At 38.3% G+C, this 25,797-nt stretch overlaps 1 protein-coding gene across 1 annotated transcript in view; it reads left to right on the top strand.

Annotated features, from left to right (window-relative positions):
• Positions 1-6,698, top strand: part of CDC73 (cell division cycle 73) — a 102,581-nt gene extending 95,883 nt beyond the window's left edge. Inside the window, exons 15-17 of the mRNA XM_083867191.1 lie at positions 1,751-1,851; positions 4,299-4,440; positions 5,275-6,698. Coding sequence (XP_083723317.1) covers positions 1,751-1,851; positions 4,299-4,440; positions 5,275-5,311 — 280 coding nt within the window. The 3' untranslated portion in view covers positions 5,312-6,698. The remainder of the gene's footprint in view (positions 1-1,750; positions 1,852-4,298; positions 4,441-5,274) is intronic.
• Positions 6,699-25,797: the final 19,099 nt, after the last annotated feature.

Below are 25,797 nucleotides of genomic sequence, written 5' to 3'. Positions count from 1 at the left end.
TTCTCCTTTACACAGTTTCTTACCCAGGACAATGCAGAATTTGGAGGGGAACAATAAAATGGCTCTGAAATCTACTGTAAAGTGAAGATACAAATATGAGGATGGATTTTATTAACTGTATAGGAGTCTTCAGCTGAAAATAATATGAAGCTAATTTAATCCAGAAGATCTTTAAAACTTCCAACACTTTATATTTTAACAGTGTCAGCAGTGCAGTTAATGTTGGGTTTGCCAGAAGTGTTCCAGAAATTCCAGTAGAAATGTTCACGTTATTGTTCTGGTTTGTGGTGGTGTATTGTGCAAGTCACTGAACCGTCATCTGCAGAAATCCCCTCCTCTCCTGACTGCTTTCTGAGGGAGAGTGTTGGGAAGATATCTTTGCAGGTCATCAGCATCTGACATTCCAAATTTTTTAGTAGTTAAAGAAAGAAGATACATCAGACATTAAAGACTTAGTTGTGATTCCAGTATTGGAAGTACTGGCATTTAACTTCTGAAGGAAGAGCCCTGGTTGCAGAAAGGGAATCATAGATAGTTTTTACCTTCATGAGAAGGTGGAAATAGATTATTTGGTCTGTAGCCCATTCTTCAATGCTATTAAAAATAGCTCTCTTTGAACAGAGAAACTGGAGAAGTTTTTTTTATTATTGTTTGACACCTTTTTTGTCATTTGATGGTGTGCATTATGCAGCATTTTTACTTCTTCCTCACAAGTGAGAACATCAGGGACATGGACAATGACATGTTGTGGTTTTGTAATTTCCAAATTAGATTTTAATGGAGAGGAATACTTTGAAAAGGTTCTGTTCCTAAATCAGTTATTCTCTGTATTTAGAACTTGAACTAATCAGAAATCAGTGGACTTAAATTCTGAATATTAAGTAGCACTTAAAATGTTTAATGGTCAAACCTTTAAGAACCATCTGAACTACTTCCTGAAGTACTTCTGACCAAAGATATGAAGTGGTGTGTGCTTTTTTATCTTGGTTTTACCCAAGGAAGCCATTATAAAACCTGCAAAAAAACCACCCCAAATCACAAAACTTCACCTTGATTATTCTTTTTCATTTGGGATTTAGTTGATTTAATGATAAATTAAATTTGGGGATTAGATTAGAGAGGTAATTATTTGGTGTGGTAGGTAGAAACTGTGGTTGGATGATGCAAATGTTGAAGATAAAGACCATTTGAGGGGAGCTAATTTATTCTCAAAGGTGGGATTTTTAAAATTTTACTAATACAAAAGCTTAATCTTAATCACAAATTTATTTTCTTAGACCACAGGTAATGGTTGTGTACTCTTAAAATAGCTGAAATACCTGAAATTTCACTTTGCAGAAATTTAACAGCTGTTGCTTCTCATTAATTTTCAGCCTGGAAGTCAGCAGTGTTGAGAATAAAGGCTTTTAAATTTGCAAATCTCAGTTTCAAGTGCCGTTTGCAGATTATTTCTGAATATGTTGGAGCACTTTTCAAAAGCAAAGTAGTGATAACCACAAATAAACACTGACTTCTAAAAATTGTAGCCTGAGAAACTTCTGCAAGGGACAAGGGCTGAAAGCCCAGAGGAATGACGGGAATGGGTTTTTTTTCTTTACAAGAGGAAAAGCAGTTGTGCTGGAGGTATGGTTGTTTAATGTGCTATCCTGCTCTATAAAAGAAGCAGCTGCCTAAGGCACAGGCCTGTTTGGGACAGCAGGTACTGGAGTGTTCCAGGCCATGCCCATGTCCCTCCCTCTGTGTGTTCCAGGGACCGTGTGGTGGCCGTGTTTGTCCAGGGACCCGCCTGGCAGTTCAAGGGCTGGCCTTGGCTCCTGCCCGATGGATCTCCTGTTGATATCTTTGCAAAAAGTAAGGGATTTGTTTTGTTCCTTGGTTTGGGGGTTGTTGTTGTGTGTGAGGTTTTCTTGTAGGGTGTTTATGCTGATGACAGAGTGCTGCCAAAGTGCTGTTGGGCACGGGTGGCTGAGCAGAGTCTGGGCTTTGGTCTCCCCATGATGGCAAATATTCCCCTGCCCTTTGCAGTTGTTCTGTGCTGATCTGTGGAAGCTCATGGAAATCACCTCAGAGCTGTCAGCTGCCAGAGTCACAAATAGCTGGTGTACAAAATCTGCTTTCCAATCTTCTAAAAGAAGGGTGAACAGACAATGTGTATTCCAACAATTCATAGATAACAGGTTTACAGGCTGTCTTCACATTCCAGTGCTGTTTTGAAGAGAGGATTAATCACCTAGTGTGCCACTAAGAAAGCGTCGAAAATATGATCTGGTGTCTGACAAAAACTTCCAAGTTTTAAAAAGTTTAAGTTTCAAGTGTGCTAGCTGTTCACATTGTATACATCTGAACAGGTTTTTTGAGTCCCCACAACTGTGGTGCTTTGAGGCACTTCTTTGGCACAGTTCACCCCTCTGACAGAGAGGTGGGCCATAATATCTAAGGAATCTATCAGCTTCTCTTCTCTGTTGCTTCAGTTTGGAGTTGCCTTAGAAAACAGACCTTTTGATGGTGCCCTATGGTTTCAGGTTGTTTTAAGAAATGCCAAACCAACACGTATACACACACACCAAAAAAAAAAAAAAAAAAAAAAAAAAAAAAAAAAGGCAACAGACCCAAACCCATCTTAGTTCACTTCTGTCATCTGTCATCTTGCAGTCAGTGTGATGGGGAAAAAGGTTTGATCAGGTTTTGTGTGTTCCCCTCTTTGGTATGTGGAACTGGAAGAGAATCTGGAAAGAGAATGCTACTTTGGTGAGCAGCAAGGAAAAAACTTGGGTGGGACACAAAGCTAAGGAAGGGTCTGTGAACAAGAAAATAGAATAAGTTACTTAAAGGGGGGATCAAGAATGAGCAGGGAAAGAAAGAGCCTGAAAGTCATTGTGAAAGTAAAACTATGCCACAGGAGAGAGTTTAACAAAAGAAGAAAATAGCACTTCAAAATAAAGATACTGAGAAAATGTCAATAGTGAAAAGCAAAGCCATGAAAAATGCAGTGAAATATTTAAGGTCTAGCTAGCAGTTACGTGCTGCTTCCTATTAATTTTAGCATTTATATATATACACATGTATGGAGGGCCATAGGAATTGTTCTGACTTGCTTTGACACTCCTGATCTCCACATGCCAAAAGAGCACAATCACAGCCTGCACGGTTCAGGCTGAAGGTCTACAAATTCTTACATTTTTCAAGTGAAAGAGGGATATCTGGTCTGAATTCATACATTGAGATGGATCTTCAATTTAGAAATGTATTCCATTCCTTCAAAGCATGATATCTTTAAAATATTTCCCTGAACAAGTGTGTTTCTAGAACTTCTTCATTTGTTTTTTCTGAAGTTATATGAGTACATGCAACAATGTATAGCAGAGATAATGCATGCATATGTATTCTTAATCACAAAGTTTGAAGACTTGTCTGGCAGAGATACAAGTCAGATGATCATTTCTTTAGTTTGTCAACAAAATAATGCTAATTTCACATACCAGCCTTCTAGGAAGTTCCCAGATGGATCTGAAAAAGAGAACTGATTTTGTGGAAGACAAAATTAAGAGTGTGGTATCTGAAGAAGATACAACCATAGCATTAAAAACGACTAGTTTCCACAAGACTGATGACGTGTTTTACTTTTCCAGTACTACTAAAATCATCAGATTGGTTTACCAGACAGGACTTGTACAAGGCTTAAATATGTTGGTTTTAATGATCACTGTGTAAATGCTTGTGCTCTACCTAATTCACATGTGACAATACTTCCCAAGAGAAGAATAGCAGTTAATACTTTACCATTTTTAACTGAGTACTAGATCAGCAGAAATTGGCAGTTACTAAATTCCTCAGAATGCTTTATGTAGCATTTGGGGGTTACACTGGCATTCTACTATCAATCTTCTACAGATTCTTTTAGGAGATAGCCAGGCTTCCTATTCAGAGGTCTCAGAAATACCTGCTTTTATTATTATTTTTAATTCTTTGACAGTTCAGAGATTTTCAGAAAGAACTTCTTTGTTTCTCAAAGAGAATGTTCTTGAATTGGTAGTGTGTTTCTGCTGCTCCCTTGGAATCTGTGCATCTAAAAGTAGAGGCTGCCCTTTCCCTTCACCCTGGAATAGCCTGGGAGCCACTGACCTCTATATTTAACTGTGCCCTTTCCTGAGCAGTTGACTTCTTTGGGTTATGGGCTTGTTAATTTTACTCTCAGACTTCATTCTGAAAAAGGAAGGGTGGGGTGGGAATTTTCTATGACCAATAAAGAAACACTAAAGTGTTCCTGTTTGTACCAAATACTTTCCTGTTTGCTGTAGTTAAAGCTTTTCATCTCAAATACGATGAAGTGCGCCTAGATCCCAACGTACAGAAATGGGATGTGACAGTGTTAGAACTCAGCTACCACAAAAGACACTTGGACAGGCCAGTATTCCTACGCTTCTGGGAAACTTTGGACAGGTATGTTTCCTGCTGAAAGTCCTTGATGTTCATACTTCTGTGGTTTTGGTGGGAATTAAAAGTTCTGGTAGCCAGGAGAAATGTTTACATCTTAGACATCTGAACAATGTTTTAGCTTGGAAGTACTGCTTGTTTTGATTTTCCCTGATGATACAGTTAATAAAATGTTGTGGTATATGTTTACAGACTGTAAGTAATAATCTCCAAAGTGTGAATTTAAAGGGAGGGTAGTTACCATGAGTCGTTGATTAGTCCCTTGATTCCCCACCTTCTGACTCTGATTCTCTGGGTCAGAATCCTCCTGAAGGGGAAGTTCACTGCAATATCTTGTTCATGTTGCAGAGAAGAAACTTTATTGTCATGAAGCAGTTGATGAAATATTGAGGGAGAGGAGAAGCTCATGCATTTCATGAATGTTTAATTTGTTCATGTTGATTCACAGCAAACTGCTTAAATGATTGAGTGAAAAAGAACAATCCTGTGGGAATTGTCAAAATAATACCAATCATCGAACTTTCCATGGCTTCCTATTGAAAAGTCTCAGATGAACAATGTATCTGAACTCCCAGAATGAACTAGTTGCCTTTACAACAATCTTTCAATGTTAAAGGTCATGCAATGCCTTGGAAAACATGAGTTTTCTTTGAGGCAAGGCAGTAGCTGGCTGTTACTTAGTGGAGAAAATCCTGTGCATAACACATTGCATCTCTTTGGCAACTTTCTAATTCCCTAAGAATTCTCTTTTAACAATGTCAGTGCATTTTATTCCTGCGAGTAAAATTCCTCTAAATGCCCCAAGAGTAGTAACATTGTCTTCTGTTAATTTTTTTTCAGGTATATGGTAAAGCACAAATCTCACTTGAGATTCTGAATCCTTCAGCTGCCATTTATTTCCTGAAGTATGGATTGAAAAAATGGAAGGGGCTCCAGTTTGGAGACCAGAGTTCGCACTATATATGTCAAGAACTTTACAAGTGAGCAAGGGTCACAGTTTAAACTTTTTATAAAACCTTACTTGGATGATTCATGCTATGGCAGGTTGATACCTGTTGTTATTCAGAAGCAAAGGGGTTTTGCTTAAAACTATTTTTTTAATGTTGTTAGCCTTCTAGTCTGCAATCCAAATTGTATATTTTGATAGCAGCAGTTTCTTCTCTGTTTTGTTAAATTAGCCACATTTTTAAATAATGTGTTTTGTTCCTGAGTAGACGATAGCTGGATCTCCACGGCAGGTTCCCCATGTGTGTGTGCGTGTGTGCGTGTGCGCACGGATGTGTGTAAATAAATGTGTGGGTGTGTCTATAGATATAGTGTACAAAAAAGTTATAGACACACTGATGCACACATAGATGTTCCCAGGCTTTCTAAACCACTTAGCTTCTGAGCTTAGTTTGGGGTTTCTTTGCTTAATGTTTCACTTACTGAAAATATTTTGTTGTGAATGATACTACATTTTAGTCAATAGGACTTGCAAACTGAGCAAAGTGAAAGTTGTTTTCCATAAATCAAAATGTCAACCTGTATATGTATATTCTGTCAGTCTTTGTTGAAAAAGGGAAGATCAAAAATCTATTAACGCATTTTTTGGATTTGTAATGTCCCAGTTTAATAAATCTTTAAACTTTATTACAGGTGTACATTCAAGTCACGTTAACTTTAAATTGCCATTCTCCACACACGTCTCTTTCTTTAAACTGAAAGTATGCATGTGTACATTCCCATCTAGCAAATACCTTTGCCTATGAGTCTAAATGTTACCTAGATTAAATGATGAATAGAGGAGAAAAAAGTTGGATTTTTTTTTTCCTGGAACAGCCACCACAAGGAATGAATAATTTTAACTTCTTTGCATTTATACCTCTAATACTATTTTCTCGTGACAAAAGTAGCCCAGACTGTCTACAGGAGTTGTAATTTTCTGAGCTGAGCGGCTAATACGGCCTCCTAAGAGTCCTGCATTGGAAGGGAAAATCAGCCTTCTCCAATTACCAAAGAACAGATTTGCTTCATCTACAGTGTGAGGCCAGAGGATCCTGGTATTTGTACCAATTCACAGCATCTCTGTATCTATGGAATAACATTAAGTTGATGTTGCATACCAGTGAATGTAGAGAATGATCAAATACTGTAACACCTGCATGATTTTTTTTTCTGGGATAGAAAATACATGTTTATATTCCTGTTCTTGAAATTCCAAACCATGTTTTTTAAATATACTTTACATTTAAGGTTTGACAAAAATAAAATGTTCTACCTATGCTGTTTTGGTTTTTATTTGATGTTAACTTCATTTTTGATAAAACCCAAAGTCATATATCCATAAGAGGTTTTCAAAACTATGTCTTAAATTTATGAGGACTGTGAGGTGTGACTTTTAATTGTATGTTTGTATCCCTGTTATATGGCGACTGTATTTTCAAATGGTCTTAATTGGAAATGTAAAATTTTCAAAAGGTCTTAAGGAAATGTTAAAAACTCAAACCACCAAACAACCGCCCATGGATCCCAAGATGAGAAGCAGCTGACCCTGGATTTTGGAATGGATTCAGCGTGGTGACTGGGAAGAGTGGGCACTGCAGGACTCCTGGGATGTCTCCTGCTTGTGTGGGATGTACCCCATTACTGTGTTTTCCCTGTACTTAAGCTTATTAGAAATGTGTCCTTGTCATACTAAAGCTGGCTAAAACATTGAGGACTTGGTTTTAACCTGTACTGTACAGAGCAAAGCTGTAATGGCTTCTTCTGGCACAGCAGCTGTGGTTCAATTTACACAAACAAGTGGTTCAATTTACAGTTCATTTCTGCTTTAAGTAGTGAGATATCATGTATGCTTTTTTTAAATGGAACATTTTCAATTAGAAATGTCATTTTTTTCAGACTCAGTGCATCATGGCTTGTGTTTTAAAGAGACTTCTAGGCTGTCAACTCGAAGAGCAAATTTTGGAGAAGTGTGTGCTTCACATGCAGTGTGATATGCAGACCATAGAGTGGGTCTGCAATAGGCAAGGGCAGTTATCTTTTTGGTGTCCTGTACTTTGCTTGTGTTTTCAATGCAGGTGTAATCCCAGATCCACTACTGTATACAGGAGATGGCTTGATTTAGAAGTAGATTTATGTATTTATTGGCAGTTAACTCCTCTGAAACTACTGAAGTTACACAGATATGGAATGGGCAGAAGAGCAACATCCATGCAATCTTTGTGTGACCTGTGTTAGTTTTTATGGGTTGAGGACAGATCTTTAACATCTTAGAATTTTGTACTGGCAAGCAGTTTGTGACCCAAGTTATACAATATGTATTTGTGAAGGAGCTGGCACCTGATTGTGCATATTTTTGTCAGTCATAAAAGTAGCGATGTTTAGAAAATGAGCCATTTTGCAATCAGATTCCTGCTGACATTATTGGAAGTTTAATTAGGTTGTCAGAATAGCATTCCTGCTTCATAAGTAACTGCACATAGATTATAAAACTACTTGGACTTAAAAATTTAGCCTTACACAGTAGCATTTTGCAACACAGCTGGAATTTTAGACACTTATGTTATGCTTAATTTATCTACACGTTAATGTAGAGTAATAAAGAAAACCGATATTAAGAAGTGGGGAAGCTGGAGGAGCAGACATCTGTTTTACTGAGCTGCTTTCTTATTGCTGAGCAAATTCTACACACTGCTTGGAGGTGTATAAAGTGTGTAAATTGTATTCAATTAAAATGTACAACTATAGCTGAGCTACTTCCCTGGCTGCAGTTTATTGAACAATTGAAAGACATGAGCATGAGAATCAGATACAAATTGGCTGTTCCTGTTACACACCTTCAGTGTCATAACTCTGCACTGTTCCATGAGTATGAGATGAGTGAGATGAAGCATGATAAGTTGAGAACTGGTTTGCAGACTGTTATTGGGCTCACATACTGTCAGCAGGTGATTATTGCTTTTTGTAACAGGGTTAGTGGGGCCAGTCGTTGTACCTGAAGTAGTGATTTTATATTAAAAACTAAAATACCTGTGATTTATACTATTTGAGCTTTTGAATGTTAGTCTGAACAAAGCAGACAAAAGGGGAATTTTTTTGGAAGGTAAAGTAGGGCAACTGCAGGGACTTGCATACCTGAAGAAATTGCAGATCAGCATCCTCAGCTGAGTGGGCTCAGCTATTTAGCAATTACCTGGAAATTTTTGTAGGAAGGTGGTTTTACAAATAGGTACTAAAGTCAGTACTTGAGCTAGACAATTTATGGAACTGTTCTGAAATGCTGTAAACTTTTTTGTCTGAATTCAGAAAAAAATTGAGATAGCAAATTGTGTGCTGAGTTGCCCTTCATCATAAGTTAAACTATTATGTTATATTTGACAGCAAATTTGGAACAGCAAATTTGTTTTTGGCTTTCATTTGCTGTGCAGTTGGTGTATAAAATATTGCCATTCTCTACAGGGACAGGCAAAAGTAAGTTTTATTAGTACAGCCTTTATTCTTTTGCTGGTGAAATATGCACTTAGTTGCTAATTCTTGCAAACACTATACCAGAAAAAAAAAAAAAAAAAAAAGATCAAAATTAATGGCTTAGTGGTTTTAAAATTTAATGTCATGAATGCATTTTAGTTCAAAAGCCATAACTAATGCCAAGTACTTTATTAGAGCAATGTGTTCATGAAAAATTAAAATCCCTGCCTGAAGAAACTGCTGGCCAAGTAGGTTACAGTTCAGCTAATGTGTGGAAAAATGTACCACAAGCTGGAATCTCCAAATGTCATCTCTTGAGTTGCTCATTTGTAACTGAATGGATTTTTTTTTTTTTTTTTTTTTGAGAGGTGGCACTTCTGCTTCCTTTGCTGAACAGTCGCATACTTCAGTCACAATTGGGGAGTTTCCCATCTTAGGCTTGGGTTTACACTGAGACTGTGTGACACAAGGGTTCTGAGGCAGGGACAGAAAACAGATCACTGATGATGGAGTTGTTGGAGTGGAGCTCAGGCACTTGGCAAGGATAAAGCTGGTGTCTGAATGAGACTCTGATCCAGTGGGTAACATCTGATGGTCCTTGTGGATCCTTCCAACTCAACACGTTCCATGGTTGTTCAGCTGTCATTGAATGATTCTCCCTGGATCATTCTCAGTGGTGATGCTATCACAGAGGGCAGGTTTGAGAATGAGATTTAATCCAGCACAACCTGTTGGTAGGTAGAACACAGTGCCAGGCCATGCATCAAGACTTTTACTGTGCTAATTTTTCTTTAAACAAGAATTTTGTCATTTTTACAATAAGAATGCAAATGCAAAGAACAATCTCAAATGTTTCAAATTTTATTTCAGATACTAGTTCACATGTAAAAATGAAAGAGATGAGGTGGTACAGAAAATCTGTAAGAAAAATAACTTAGTGTCTGTTTTTTATTTCCATCTGTAAATTCTTTTGGTGTATTTCAAATGCTGAAAAATTGTTTATTTGCTTCACAAGGTTCCTGCATGTATCACTGGAAACTGTCAGAGATAAATCTTCAGCTGCAGTTGCTTGAAAGTTTGGAGATTTTATGAGTGTGTGGGTTATAAGTTCTGGCCTGTGTCAGTGGCTCAAATTTTAATAGTGGTTTTGAAGGTTGAGATTCAATGAAATTCAAATGAAATCTCAGAAGAATCCTATGTGAACAGCTACTATTGAATGACAGAGAAGGCAAACTTTCCATGAGACTAAACCTTCAAACTATGACATAACTGTCATAAACTTTTGTTTAATAGACTGTTAAATTTACATTTTTGGAAATATCTTGTCACATGATGCATTATTTAAGATCTGAACTATATTAATGATGTTTTTTAACATTAGCTCAAGTCCAACTTCTGAAAATTCCTAGGAAAAATATCTTGTGAACTTTAAAAGGTGGGATGTCTTTCTAACTGCAACTGTCAACTTAGCCCTGAAAGAAAAAACAAAGCATGTTTCTCATGTTCCTATCAGTTAAGACCAAACCTGTAGTTTCATAACACTGGATGTATTTTTATTGGTGAAATAGGACGTAAAAAAATACCTTAAAGAAACAGCTTCTAACGTTTCACTTGTTCCTTCCCTCTTGAAATCCTTTCCAGAGACCTCTCCAGCCACTCTTCTGCTTCCCTGACTACTTCTTCTTGCTTGTTTCTGCCAGACTGGGACTGTTCCCTAACCCACTGTCTTTTTATGTAAGCAGACCACTAGGAATTATTCCTCTGCCCTATCAGGGCACAGACAGGGCAGTGGAAGCACAAACTTCTCCCTATTGTGTCTTAAAGCTGTTTACAAACTAAAAAAACCCCAAACAACCCCAAACCTCAAAACCAGTAAAAATGCCTGTATGACCTCCTGAATATTTCATCCTGCTTTTTTCTATTTTAGTTTTGACCTGTAACAATGAAGCTTTGAACTGAAAAATACCAAAGGCATACTAGTTATTAGTATCTCTTTAATTACTGGTATGTCACTAATTATTCTCCAAGGGCCTTTAACTGCAGAGTTCTCCCTGTTACTGCAGATTAGTCTTAGGTGCAAAATGATTATCCTGAGCTCCACTGAGTCATTCTTAACCTGAGACTGAGTGAAATCTAAACACTTAATTACCTGACAGCCTTTGTTCACAGCTGGCAAAGGGTTTGAGGAGTACCACACTAGCTTTGTTACTGATTTTGTGAGACAGATCAAATTAAAAAAAAAAAAAAATAAATAGCAGTGAATAAAAAAAATCTGATAATTGTTTTTTAGGTGCTACTCAACTGTTATAATAGAACTATTTACAATTGTGTGAGAATTGTGAGATAACCACAGCAACTAATACTAATCCCAAGAGCAGAAAGTGTGGATTTGATGGTTTTCCAGGGCTAGGAGTTATCAGTAAATTTTGCAGTATGCCCTTAGAAAGTTCAGATGGTCACAGATAAAGAGGGTGTAGCTGAACAGCACCTCACCACCTGTATCTGTGTTTGTAGTGGGACATCTGGGCTAAACCCCTGCTCAGCTGAAGTGTCCATACTTGGATTGCAGGTTCCACAGGAGACAGGACATCTTTTTATTTTGTAATAAAATTTGTAGGAAAGAACCTGTGTTTTAATGCACAATGGAAGCAATCAGTCTGGTTGCTGAAAAGTTGCTAAAACAGTAGCAATGGAATTAAAGATTAAAACAAAAAGAGCAAAAAAGCAAACAAACAAACAAACAAACAAACAAAAACCACCAAGAAAACAACTCCACAGCCTGCAAAAACCACCCAACAACAACATCAAATTAACAAAAACACCAGCAAACCCACACAACACAGAAATTACTAAACTGAAATACATTTGGAACAATGCATTGTGAAGTCTGTATACAACAAATTTATTCTGCGTGGATTAATGCCCTAAATTGTGTTCCAAATAATCTTGTTTTACCTTTGTCAAGTTGACTGATCCACAAATTCAGTCACCGGTGTAAAATTCCTCTTGGATTTTATTTTCACTTCATATTGGATTTTTCTGGCTTTGGTCAGTAGCTGTAGGTCTGTTCATCTTGCCTTTTCTTTCACTCTGGGTGGCAGCTGGATGATCTTGTAAGTCCAGAATTAAGTAAATAAAAAACCCAGTTAATTTTGTGGTTTTTTGTGCATGTACATTACTGTTCTACTGAGAAATGTGCATCCATCATGATGGACATTGTCATTCTTTTATATCATGACTTTTGTAATGTGTCAAAATTAAGGTGTGGTGTTCTCCACATGTTAATTCCTCTGAGAACTCGTTGACACTTGGCTATACAACATGAGAAAATAATCGAAACCTTAGCTGAGCTGCATAAGAAATCATAGGTTAGGAGAACTCTGCATTTAGTAATTTGCCTCTCAGGGGCTTGTTTTCACACTGATACAGACTGAAGGCCATTTCCAAGAGCAATAAATAGCCTTTGAGAACTTCAGGATAATAAAATCTGCCAGTAGTCTTTGAAATGCATGGAATATGTCAGGGATTTACCCATTTGATATGAGATGTGAAATGTCAAGCAGGTGTCTTCAAAACATTCTCATCCATCACATGTCAAGTCTGCAGAACGGTAATAAATTCACCATCACTGGCCCAACGTTTCTTTGTGCAACATATTTTTTAATGCTTCTCATCTTATACACTGAAATTGTGATTTGGACTGTTTTTTTCTGGTGTTAATACCTTCAGGTGTGTTACCAGTCACATCGGGGGAGGGAGCGGGTGTAAATATTTTCTAATTTTTGGCTCCTTAAATAACCAGGATCTCTTGAAACAGGAGTTATGTCTAGTGCAGGTAGCAGTGTGTCTGGGAAGAGTTGCTTAATTGAAAAACAGGAAAATAAGTGGATTGTGGTCATTGCTTGATTTAGGGGGACCAGCAATCCAAATGTTTAGGAAGTCATCATTCCCACACTGTCTCAGCCAGGTGTTCTTACCTCCTGTCCAATGCTGTTTTACAGCATTTACTTACCCTTGTTCTCACTGTCTCTCCCGTCTTTGTACTGTATTGCAGTACCTGCCCACTCTCTAAAAATAAGTGGTCAGAACTATATTGCTAACCTTATAAACAGTCATGGGCTATCTCATATCCATGTCAAATATTTTTCTATAGTAGTAAAAGATGCTATAAAATTTATATCTGAAGTACAGAGATAAATGTCTGGTTTTCTTTAATGCAGCTCTTAATGTTCCATGCCACACTTAGCAATGCAGTGGATGGCATTGTCTGCAGACTAAAAGACTCCTTAAAACCAGCAATAACCTTGAAGCTTTTAGCATCCAGACAGAGAAATGGGGGTTCTGCTGTGTCATAAAATGATGATAAGGTGAGGAGGTTCAGGACCATCATAGGAGTTGTATTTCTACAGTGCCCACAGGCAGTCATGATTTATCATAGCTTAACTTTATTTTGCTGTGGTTTTACGCTCTGGAGGTTAGATGAAGTCATCAGAAGATTCTCTGTAATATGTCAGAAAAAGTCTATATGTGAACTTTTAGGTTAAGATTTACAAGCTAAAAAAATGATACAATTTTTTCATCATGCCTTTATTAGAAAGTGCAACTGAAACAATCTTAATGAAATGGTCATCTGACTCAGCTAACTATGACAATCCTTCTCCCTGGGTAAGCTCGCTGACCCTGCATAACATAATTTAGGTCATGAGGTAAATTGACACAGCTTTTACATTAGCTGAGTATGGAGCTAATAACTGCTAAAGACAGCAGTTTTTCTATTATTGGCAATTGATCACAACGTAAAAAAATTCATTAAATATTTTGATGTTAGCAGAAAGCTGCAGGTCCTCAGCAGTGTCAGAAAGCAGCTGCTTGCATGGCACCCGGTTCATTTTGCATCAGCAGTGCCATAGCCTGACTGATACAAATGACATTGTAAAGCACTCTTTTTGAGGTGGATGACTTGGAATCTTTACATTTTCTAGAAATTCAGTGCTTTTGCCCAATGACACTAGTGTTTGATAACTTTATTTCCCTGTGAAGGTAGCAAGTCCAAGTATTTTATCATATGTGCCTGGAAGGCAGAATTTCTGCCTGCTGACTGCTGGAGAGTGTGAATGATTGCTGTTGACTTCCACTTGTAAATGGCATGCCTCGTGCCCTTTGAAAACACATTCTGTTCTATTAACTTCTACCTTCCTGTGCACCCCTTTTAATTCTAATTACTTGTAGTTATATGTGCATCCTTCAACAGAATGATAAACCTGATTTACCAAACTTGCAGGGTAAAGTGCAGAGTCTAATATAATTATCTGTGTCATGCAGAGCTAATATGATTTTCCTATAATTTTCCACAGGTGACTTTTTAACTATTTATGCTTGTGAAAGAGCACAGAGAAAGAAAATTATTGATTCTAGATCAAGTATTTCCAGTATTAAAGTAAGTTTCTCTCAAATTAGATATGAAATGTCTACATAGCATGTAACAACAGAGAGTGCAAGCAAATTAAGCAGAGAACATCCAGGCTTTCTGTGGGAATTTGTTCTTCACCCAAACTGCAGCACTAATGTAGGTGCATCCTTTAAGGCTCACTCTAGATTCTGCATAAAATGGTCAAGAACATGTAACATACATTTCTGAGAGAAAAAAAAATCCATGAAACTTGGACTTTTGCTGATTCAGTTGCTGTGGAAAGATCTAAGCCTTCAGGGTAAGTGAATGTCTTGCAGTCTTAACCAATAACTTGTATTTACTCAGTAGGCTTCATCTTGAGTTTTGAAGGGCCACTTTGTGCCTCTAATGTAACCCCTGCAAACTAATCCTTTTGGGGACTTCTCTGTTGTATAAAACTATTTTTAAAATGGAGCTAGTGTATTTAGATGGTTCAATTTAAATGTTCAATAAACAGATTATTCTGTTTTCATTTTCATGGTTAGAGATGTATTTTTTGGTTAGTTTTATCTGAGAGAAATGCAATTTGTTTGTGTTGGTTTGTTTATATAGTATATTTTTCCTGTGTTGACAATAATTTATTTTATTACTGGGAGAGAAATTAATGTGGGATTTTTGAAGGGTCAGGGCAGGTCTACTGTGTTTTCTAGTACTTAAAAGGTAGTTGAGGAGAAGACAAGGTTTTTTTCTCCTGAGGATTCAAAGTGACAGAACAAGACTAAACAGGGACAAGCTTCTTCAGGGGCAGCTTGGTCTGGAATGAAGAAAAAAGGGAGGAAATCTTCATTAGAGCATTTAACTGTAGGAACTGATTGCCCACAAAACAGTGGAAACTTCTTTCCTCACTGGAACTACTCCAGGCTTGGCTTTGTGGGCTCTGGTTCACCTGGTCTGTCACCCTGCTTTTACCAGGAGGTTGGACCCAGGGGTCTCTGAAGACCTGGACTTTTCCATGAGCCCACAGATCTTCTTCGTTGTCTCCTTACTATCTCACGTTGTTTCAAGGCCACTGATTGTTCCTTTATGTGGTAGAGATGTACAGTGTGCCATTCAATATTAAGACCAAGTTAATCTTATATCTTGGTTTAAACAGAAGTGTGTGAAGTCAGTCACATGCTGATGTTCCCTTGTGTCAGTGGCTTCCATGTCAACAAACTCTGCTTTCCAGGGAAAGTTCCTCGGGTGCCTCAGGAGCCACCCTTGCCTCACTTGTCTCAGGGCTTCCCTCTCCCCACCTCAGCTGCTTCTCTGTAGGCGAAGGGAATCCAGGTGACCTCGCCCCTGATAAGTACCAGCTGTGTTAATTACCAAATGCAGCCTTGCCCCTGATGAGTCACAGCTGTATCCAATAAAGGTAAGTGTGATAAAAGGGAGTGAGTTGGCTGGTGAGGGGAATACTGAAGGAGGAGGAACAGAGAGGATCGTGAAGGAAAAAGGATCCTGGGAGAGAGAATCTCTGCTGTGAGGTCAGTCGGGGTGTGCAGTCAGAGCCTGTTGTTGGAACCTGCAGTCACAGTCTGGCCAGGTAAAAGCTGCAGTCACAGTCTGCAAACTGATCCTGCAGTCAGAGTTCAGCAGGAAATAACCAGCAGTCAGAGGCTGCAAGGGGAGCCTACAGCAGGAGCTGCTGCAGGCAGAGTCAGTGAATGGTTGGAGTCAGGATGGCTGAGCTGTAAAGAGGAATAAACCAGGACCCTTTTCCTGCTGTGATAAACAAGGAGTTTGTGTCTTGGCTCATTTCTACCCTCTAACAAGAGGGCTGCTGTACCACCTCAGGACACCTCTCCCCAGGAGCTGTGGCTTATCCCCCTCACACCCTGCTGGCCTTGCAGCTCCAGATCTTTGAACAAGAACCAGGTAATTTTCCCTATGAGGGTGAGGTGCCTGCCCACAGAGCAGGAGGCACTGAGAGGCAGAGGAGAGCAGTGAGTTTCAGTTGTCTCCTCTGTTTAATCAGTTAGTTTGTAATCAGCAGGAGGTGGTGGTATTTAAATATTGTTCTGAGTAATCTTCTAATAATGGCCAGGATGATTTTGCTATGTAAATGTTAACAATCAAGTTTATTTGCTGATTGTTTTCCCTGTCAATTAGTAGTGTGGCTTTATTCACAACTATGTCAGCTTCTGCAGCAAAGAACAAAAGTTGTTTGCTGTCTTTTCCAGATCCAGATGGAGAAAGTTACTTTTTCTAACAGACCTTAAACACAAGCCTGTCCCCATAACAGCGGTTTGTTTTGCCTGGTGGCTTTTTTTTGTTTGAATTTTTGGATTGGTTTTGGGGTTTTTTTTGTGGAAAAATGTATCACTGCTTTTCTTCAAGTGTTAGCTATGTTTTTTATCCTGCTATTTTCAAGATAGCTTATTTGCCTCTCAGTTTTTTTCCTTGGTCCTCTGACCACTGGCGAATTAATCATGTGAGTTTAAGAAGGGTTTTTCTATGTTTCAGGTTATTCTGAGAGACTTCTGTTTGTCTCTGGCTGATTAACAGGATAATCTGATTTTTTTTTTTAATGAAATATGAAGACTGGTAGTCAGAAGCCACTGCCTGTTACCTTCATAGTTTAATTTAGGGTATGTTTCTTCTTCCCCTCTAGCTGAAGATATTGACTGAGACAGGACCAAAAGTACCTTTGATGGTTAGGGTCAGTGAGATACAAGGCAAAATTATGTTTTCCAGACAGTTTTATGTGTCTTAGGAACATTCAGAGGTTTTATTTTTTCCTGCCAAATCTCGGAGGTTTTTGAAGTTTCCCTGATCTGGTCTCACTGTGGTTTGTCTCACAGAATCAATCTTCTTCTCAGTGTTATTGCTCCTCATCAGTAAAGGTTCTTTTCACTAACAGCAAAAAGACCTCTGAGATGCATTTACCTCACCAAGTGAAACCAGGTTTTCAGCGTTTCTCATTACCGGAGCTGAGTATTGAATGTTTTGGATTAATCAAGTTTAGCAAGGCCCAATTTCTCCCTTGTATGCCAAGTGAGATGTAGTCGAGCTCTGTTACCGATCAGTTTACCAATTTCAGGAAGCATCTGTTTTTTCATCCTATTGTTTCACAGTTCCTGAGAAGGTTAACAGTAAAGAACCCTCTACCAGGGCTGCCTAGGGAGGGAAGTCGATGGGAAGCATTCCCATTCCTAACATCAAAGGAACCATTCAAAGTAAACTCAACAGTTTCATGAGGCTTTTTGCTACTGTTAAGGCACCAAGGACTGTTTCATTGCTGGTAGAACTCTAGTTTTAATGAGCTACAGTAACATGCTCTGTCTGATAATTATGAGGGTGTTGGATTCTTGCTTGCAGTGATCCACAGTATAAATTGAAGGGTAATTTATTTCTTGAAGTCAAAAGAATGTTGCTTGTTAAATACTGAGATTCTTCAAGATGTAAATGGAATAATGAGTTTTAGAGCTGAATTAGATATAGGAATGACAGGATGAAGTTCTCTGATTTATTCTGTGGGAAGCTGGGTGAGCATCTCAGTCTCTTCTAGCCTGAAAATGCAGTGATATTTTAAATGGTTTGCTTTACTGTACAGAAAAAATCTGAGAGTTTTCTTTACTGTACCAGAAAATACAATCTGCTGTAACTGTCACAAGAATGTCATTTGCTATCCAAAGTAGCTCAAAAAAGGAAAAAGCAGAACATATGAACCATTTACATACTCAGGCAGGTTTATTTGGACAATGCTAAAAGGAAATTCAGTGCAGCAGGTTCACATGTGTTAAAAATAGCAATTGCTGAAAATGTCTTGCCCCTGAAAGATGTTGAACCAGGTCCAGAGTTTGCTCACTTGATGAAGACAGCCTTTGTAGAGAAATGCAGTGGATTAAATTGAAATAAATTCCTGTGTGGGAAGGTGGTGCATTGCAAATGGAAGGTCCCTTATCTGGCTTTCCAGAGCACATTATCAGCTGAAGAATGCTTTATCTTGGGACCCTGGGTTTGATTCTGGGCATTGGATTTTGGGTTAGAGCTGCTACTTAACCATGACTTGCTTAATTCTTGAAGTAGACATGTTAGCAGGGGAAAGCTGGTGTGTTGTCTTTCCAAGCAGTGTTTATGGATGTCATCAATATATTTACATTTATTAACAATCTGATGTCTTTGTAGATCATATTTTAAAATCTCCTCCTGACCTCTGTGCAAGTCTTTTGTTACACATTTCTAATTGTTCACAAGCAGCAGTCAAAAGAGGTTTGGGGCTCTGGAATTCTGTAGTTGTCAGAATGCAGTAAACAGCCAAGCTAATAATCAAATAATAATGAAAATAACGATCAAATTGTAGCACAGATTAGGGGACAATCATGCTTAGAAAATGGCCAATTCTCTTGGACCAGAGGTAAAGTGATAACGTCCTTGTATCTGCTACACTTCAGAGGCAACCAGAAACTATGAATAACACTTCAACTCTTACCAATGTTGACTATTATTAGTCATAAGATTTAAGCACCAGGACTTTTTACAGATGTATGTGTTACCTTGTGGTTACTCCATTATTTTTACCTTCATATTACTAAAGGATCTTCCCACGCAATCTGCTGTATTTTATTGATGCTGTAACATCATGTGTGAAAAAAGGTTTCTTTGGATAAGAATAGAGCACAGGAGTGTAATCCTTTTTCCTCTTTAAAAAGTTTCCTCCTTTCCCAAATACTCTGTTAGAATAGAGAGTTTAGAAAAGGAGTTCAAATCAAGTTCTTCAGAACACTTGCTAAATGTGGCTTCTAAAATCTCTCAGCTCCCACAGTCCTTTCGTTAGAGCCTGGAGCAGGCTTTGGGTTCTTCCCTGCATCTCTGCTTTGACTGCTGAGCAAGGCAAAGGGGGTGGGACTGATACAGAAATATTGATGGGGATAGAGAACATCTGGAGGGGCCATTTCAAAGCATGAGAGTGACACAGGAATTCTTTGATACAATCTAGTTGTAAGGAGGATGTAGTTCTCAGCTGACTTTTCTGAGAGAGAGGTGTGGTTATTGTTTTGTAACCAGGAGGATGTTTTCTTCTTTGGGTCTCCCCCTCCTCAGCCTGGTTTCTGTCTTGGTGCTCAGATCAGGGGAGGTTTCAGCTGAATAGAGATGAAAGAGCTTCCTTGGCAGCCAAGGGCCAAAGATGGGCTGCAGCTGATCCATGAGGTAAATGAGCTTTTGTGCTGGCCTTTTTGTTTTTGTTCCTGCTTTAGGGCAATAAGATCCAGAAGTCACTGGTTGAGCTAGCAGCAGTTGGTGCTATTGTACCTCCTTTAGGAGATGGAAAGCAGTTTTTCCTGCACAAGTTAAAAGCAGCTTTCGGACCAGTTCTATAGAGTGTGCATATGGCAATATTGGTAGTTCTTTGTGCAACGCAGACCGCTTCACATTCATCTCTTCCTGAAATAAAAGCAGCACTTTATGGTAGCAGCATATGTTTCAAATATAATTTCTGCCAGAGACTAGTGATTTGATGTGACTCAGTTTTCTCAAGAGGTGTCAGACTCTGTGTGCTATCTCACCATGAGAGCCCAAAATTAACTTGATAAATATTTTGCTATCCTGATGGCTGGAAACAGCTCAACTGAGATCTTGGGCTGGTGTCAAATGGAAGAAGGGGTGTGGAGAGGGGGCTGTGTCCTGCTGTGTCTGCACAGGTTTTTCCTTGCTTGGGAAAGCTTCACTGCTGATCCCTTGGGTTGTCAGTCCAGGACTGTAGTGCTTTTTCCTCTGGCGCTGGATTCTCAGGGGAAGGGCAAAGAAGGGACATACAGCAACACCTTTTCAAATGACAGCTGTTTATCTCGTGTGCATCTCTCTGTGGATTTAAAGGCTGGCAAAGCTTTGCTGTCCCTGCAGTCTGACTACATTAAAAAACAAACAAACAAAAACCATAGACGCATCCACCAAACTCAGGACTTTGAGGTTCAGTCTGTGTCCCAATTTACATCTTAGCTTTAGAAGACTTTGCAGAATTCACAAATACCCAGAAGTGTTTTTATCTGTACTTGTGAGCTGTTTCTGTGCTGTAAGGACAGTTTCCCTCTTTTCTAGCTTCAACAGCCTTTAAATATCGAGTCTTCACCTTCATCTGACCACTGTCTTTCCTCAACGTAGCCATTGTGTGTCTTGCATTAATACATACTCTTTTACATAAATGAATTCATGTTGAGGTGATGGCTCACTTCTGAAAGATTCAGCTCACAGGCAGGCTCATGGAAAAATTCTGTTTAGGAGACAGAAGTATGACCCATTTTATAGGGCACTTATAATTTGATTATTTCAATTAGAACAAATACTTCTACTTCACATAGATATGATGGCAAATAACAGTCACTCTTTGAACAGCTCTTGTATCTCTGCTTTTCTATGTCTGAAAAACTATGCAAGAATATTCCTAATAGGTGACTTGTAAGGGTATTGAATTTTGGTGTGAAGTGATAATGCACAAACAAAACATCAGGAATTAAGGAAAGAGAAGAAATCTGTAGAGTGAAAAAGGGAGGAGAAATAATTTCAGAAGGGACCTGGAATTTGTACTAAACTACTGATAATGAGTAAGCAATGCTATTTTCCATATTTGTTGAGCAATCTGATGAGATAAGTCTAAAGATTTCAAGGTCTCTAATCAGACAAACTGAACTGAGAGGTACTGACTGAACATTGGTTTGGAGATGTGGGGGCTGTGGGGCAGCACCAGGAGTCTCCCAAGGGCAGCCCAGGACACCATTTCTGTCGTGACTGTTGTGGCCAAGCAGCAACACAGGGCTGTGCACACTGGACACACCACTGATCCCCATGGAATTAAGGTTGAAAAAAATCCATTTGATGTTTAGAGAATGTCCTTTTAATCCCTTTGCAGTGACAGGCAAAGGTCAGGAAGGAGAGGTAAGGTCCAGCACTGTGTGAATGTCTCTCCTTCCTCAGGCTGGCTGAGCAAACCCTGCAGTGTCCAGCTGGGACATCACAGCCTGCAGGGTTCCCAACTCTGCCGGCCAAAGGTGCCTTTGCTGCTCTATCTCTGCAAAATGAGGGCAATCTATATTTAACATAATATGGTGCCTTGCCACACCTTTATGGGCTACACCTGTATTAAATACCACTAAACTTCTGTGGAAATTAAGCAATTTTTTCTTGCTTGTCAGAGAAACATGACTGTTTCAGAACAGTGGAAAATATGGTATTTGAATGGTTTCTTTTTATAAGATGAAGTTCTCAGGTCATCTCTAGAGAGGAAAAAAAAAAGGTGCCTCATTTTCTTATCCAGTTTCTATTCTGCAATCCCTTCACTTGTCTCTTGCCAAATATGTTGGCTTTTCCCATCCTCTTTTCCTATGGAGTGAAAACGGAGTGCACCACTTTTCAGTCACCTATAGGTATATTTTTTTCTTGTATTATGAACTCAAATTGCTAGCAAGTGCTGAACTTTTGATCTGCATAAGATTAGCATATTAAAAAAATAGTAGAAATGAAGGCCAAACCTAGTTTGAAAATAAATTTCATCTTGAGATTTAGGAAGAAAAATATACATGTTCTTTTAATAGCTTTATTTATCCTCCTTTAAGGCATAAGAAAACTCCCACTATTCAGACAAGAGCAAACATGAAAACATTCTTTAAAACATAAAGAAAAAGGTACTACATTAAAAAAAACAACAAAAAAACCCAAAAACAACAACAAAAAAAAACAACCCAAAAAAACAGAAACAAAAAACAAACCTGAGAAGAAAGAAGGCAAAACTGTTATCTTAATAAAATCAGGCATAGGCACAGATCTTAGTGGAGCTGGAGAGATTTTTCTGGTTATTTTTAGGGTTTCTGTATAAAACCTTTACTATTACATCTATATGCCAGTGTATATCCAGCCAATGCTTCTCTGCTGGGCCTTCACATGAGTTGCCATTTTCATTTTCCAGCACTAAGGAGTGAAAAACAACCACCCACAAGATTTTAAAAAGGCAATAAGCGTAGCAGAGGAAGTTTCTTTGTTTGCCTTCTCCTTCAAGGTTTTTAAATGGAATTCTGAAACACTTTTTAATATAAGCAGAATTTAATTTTTAAGTTCAAATCCTCAAAGCTATGGGAATAGCAGGAAAATTAATTTATATAATATTCAAAAGTGTTGACTGAAATGTTAATCTAAAGGAATTGAATCAACACTGGTATTGATATTTAAAATGCTTGCAGTTTCTGGAAAACTTGTCTTTCTGCTGGAAAACACTGCATCCTTAGAATTATAACATTCCCTAGGGATGCTTTGGTTTAGCCTGAGCTTCTATCAGAAATCAGGCAGGGCATTTCAGTAAATTCGAGAAATCAGCTTCTTTGAGGCTTGGAAGGAACAATTTTGATGTGAAAGAAATGCAGTGTAGTTGAAACAAACAGTAATAGTTGTTTGGGTGGGATTTTTTTGGTTGTGTGGTTTTTGTTGTTTTGGTTTTTTCCCCTTGAATTCTTCCCACTCCTTCCATGTTTAGCTTTGGCTCATTTAAGAGTGGTTTTCCCTCAACCAGTCCAACAAAAGTGTAAAATATTTGTGGTGGATCCTGATCATCCTGGATGGCAAATAAAAATCACTCTTTGAACAACTCTTGTTTCTGCATCCAACTTCTAAAATGATTTTTCCCTTTATCAATTCCCAAAATATAAAATTGCCTAAGCTTCAACACAGCTTGCTGTTTATGTTTAATAAACAAATTACAAGATATTTCTTCCAAACTTCTCTTACTTGCTCTAGACCTTCACCCCGGGATTTAGAAAGGAGCTACAGAAAATTATTCATAAACCTTTGTTAAAAGGAAAATACTCTAAGATACTCCCCATAAAGCAATTTTTTTAGGAAAAAAAATTTGCAATGATTGTACTGTTCTGTTAAACAATTGCAGAGAAATCTCCAAGTTAAAAAATTAATTAAGGAAATGACAAAACAACTCTGAGGGCACTGGAAGGAGCATGAGAAATTCAAAATCTTTGAAGAGATTTCAGCAGGAAATGCTCTGGTGTGACCCAGGCTACCCAATGGACAAGGTTATGGCCTGAGAAAAACAAGTTCATGGAATCCCTTCCTGCCTTTTTTCCCATGCCTGTTCCATGTCCTACAGACTTGTGATTCCTAGAAAGTTATTTCTAATGGTTTTGGTACAAGCCTCTTTGTGTTTTAATAACTCTCAAATTCCCAGGGCCCATTCATGAGTGTTTTTAATCATTGTAGCTGTGAGGATGCTCTTGCAGGTAAGACTGAAGCATAATTTCTACACAGGCAGAAAAATCCAGACAAGTTTGTCCAATCCCGGTTTTCAGATAATCTTATTCTTTGTTAGTCTGACTCCTGTTTGAGCTATGTTGAGGTGACAAACACTTTTTTACTCTTGAAAGTTAAGGAGCATCTGCTTGAATATTTACTTCTTTACTCAGGGTTTCTGTATCAACTATACTTCAGGAATTTAATCTTCCATTAATAAAAGTATAAAACATTTTTGTCCTTGAATGCTGAGAGGCTGCCTCAGATTTTATTAATCTGGACTTCTGGGAATCAGAATGGTGTGGTTGGAAGATACCTTTAAGATCATATTTTTCCAACCCTTTGCCATAGGGGCTTGGAACATAAGCCATACAGATTTAATTTGACTCCTAATGGATTAAGAAAAAGAAAGATGGATATGAATGGGGGAAAAAAGGATCTAATCAAGCCAGATATACAGATGTTCTTTAGAGTAAGCCTGGTACATGGAGGAGAAATAATAGCTGAAATCTTACCTAAACTCATAATATTGAACTGTGAAACAATAGGAGATTGCAGATGGGGAGTTTACTGGAGAGCAAAGTTGTGTTATTAATTATAAAACCACATGAGGTGGGAGAGAACAACAGTCCCAGCTTTGCCCAGTGAGACAGAGCTGTGTTGGTCTTTTCACTATGAGGGCTGTTTGTGTCACCTGTGCTTGGAGCCCAGGAAGTGTGGAGCTGCTGTGGCCCTGGAGCTGGTCACAGCATTGTTTTAAACTATCAGGGGAGTCTTGACATCTGCCAGACTTTGTCTGGGCTTGTCTTGGCCAGCCTGGAGATCTTTTTTTTAATCCTCTTTAGATGTAAGCACAATTATCCAAGTCCTGCTAGATTATTATATTGTGACAAGAGGATAATGACCTACCTAGCTTTGCCTTTTGCTCAGCCTTGTAAAGATGTGGAACAGAACACTAAACATAATGAATCTTCTTTAAACTAAAGCAAAGTAATCACAAGCAGTTATTCTGTGGGGAGTGAGCTATTTATTGGCAGGAACCTCAAAAGTACAGCAACACGAGGACACCAGAGCTAAAACAGAAGTAACCCATGGTCAGATCCTTTTATGCAGCCTTGTGAGCTGTATAAAACCAGTGATAGGAGTTGTAAAGAGAGCAGAAAGCATTCACAGATGTGGAACGCAAATATGAACTAAATTCAGTTGTAGTACAGAGAACACAGAGCAAGGTGTAGGGCATGTAGAACATACAGAGACTTGCTTGTGAAAAGCAGTTGGGAAATTTGAAAAGGAACACAAAGCCAATTTGACTTTGAAAGTAACAAATTAGTGATCTAGGCATACTTTACACAATCATAAATGACATTGGTTAGTGATATGGGATTTTTTTTTTCCAAGTACTGTATCACAAAATCAGTAATTATGAGAGCTTGCTACTGTTAAAGATATGAAAAATATTAATGTTGAATGCCCCTATAAAACTAAGACTTGAACTCAGCACTATGGAGGAGTTGGCTTGAGATAAATTTAGTGTTGAAGTTTATAGTTTTAAGAATTGGCTTGAAAAACAGATTCTGAGCTGAGATAAAGGTGTTCCATGGGAGGTTAGATTATTGATCACTCATGTAAACTTTTGCATCACAAGAGAGGAGTGGATTATGTGAAAGCAAAGTAGGAGCCTTAGGACTTGGAGTGTCCTTCCTGGGCTCTGTCTGGATGTCCTCTGCTCTGAGGCAATTGATCATATTATCTAATCCCTTCTCTCTCCTGCTTTCCCAGTCTGTAATTCCATAACTTTTTCTCCCACTTGCCTCCCTTACTTTCTCACTTGCTGTCAGCATCAGTGTCCCCTTTTTTCCCCTCCCACTTCTCTTTGTTTGGCTTATTCCTAGCTTACTAACCTATTTCTCTCTTCCAAAGAAACAAAAATAGCTCCTTGATCAGTCTGCTTTGTGTTTCTATTCTTTCCTCTATGTTTTATCTGATTTGGCTGCTCAGGCTCCGTACTCTTTGCTGTAATGGGCTAATCTCTTACAGTGTTTACAATACTGAGTCCTCACTCTGGGCCAGCCCTGAAATATGAGTTTTATGATTACACTTGGTTACTATGGTTATTTTAAAAATAATTTGCAATTTCTTAAGGGTATATGTAAATACTGAAAGCTGAAGTGCCAGGTTTGACTCCAAAGAAATTGTTTGAATAAATGAATATTCTTTAGAATTTAAGTTGACACAGTGAATTGATCACTAATAGT

The sequence above is a fragment of the Zosterops lateralis genome (genome assembly GCF_965231275.1).
Source record: "Zosterops lateralis genome assembly, chromosome: 9".
In the NCBI taxonomy this organism is placed as follows: Eukaryota; Metazoa; Chordata; class Aves; order Passeriformes; family Zosteropidae; genus Zosterops; species Zosterops lateralis.
The sequence above is the reverse complement of the archived record's forward strand: the minus strand, read 5'-3'. Positions and strand labels throughout refer to the sequence as shown.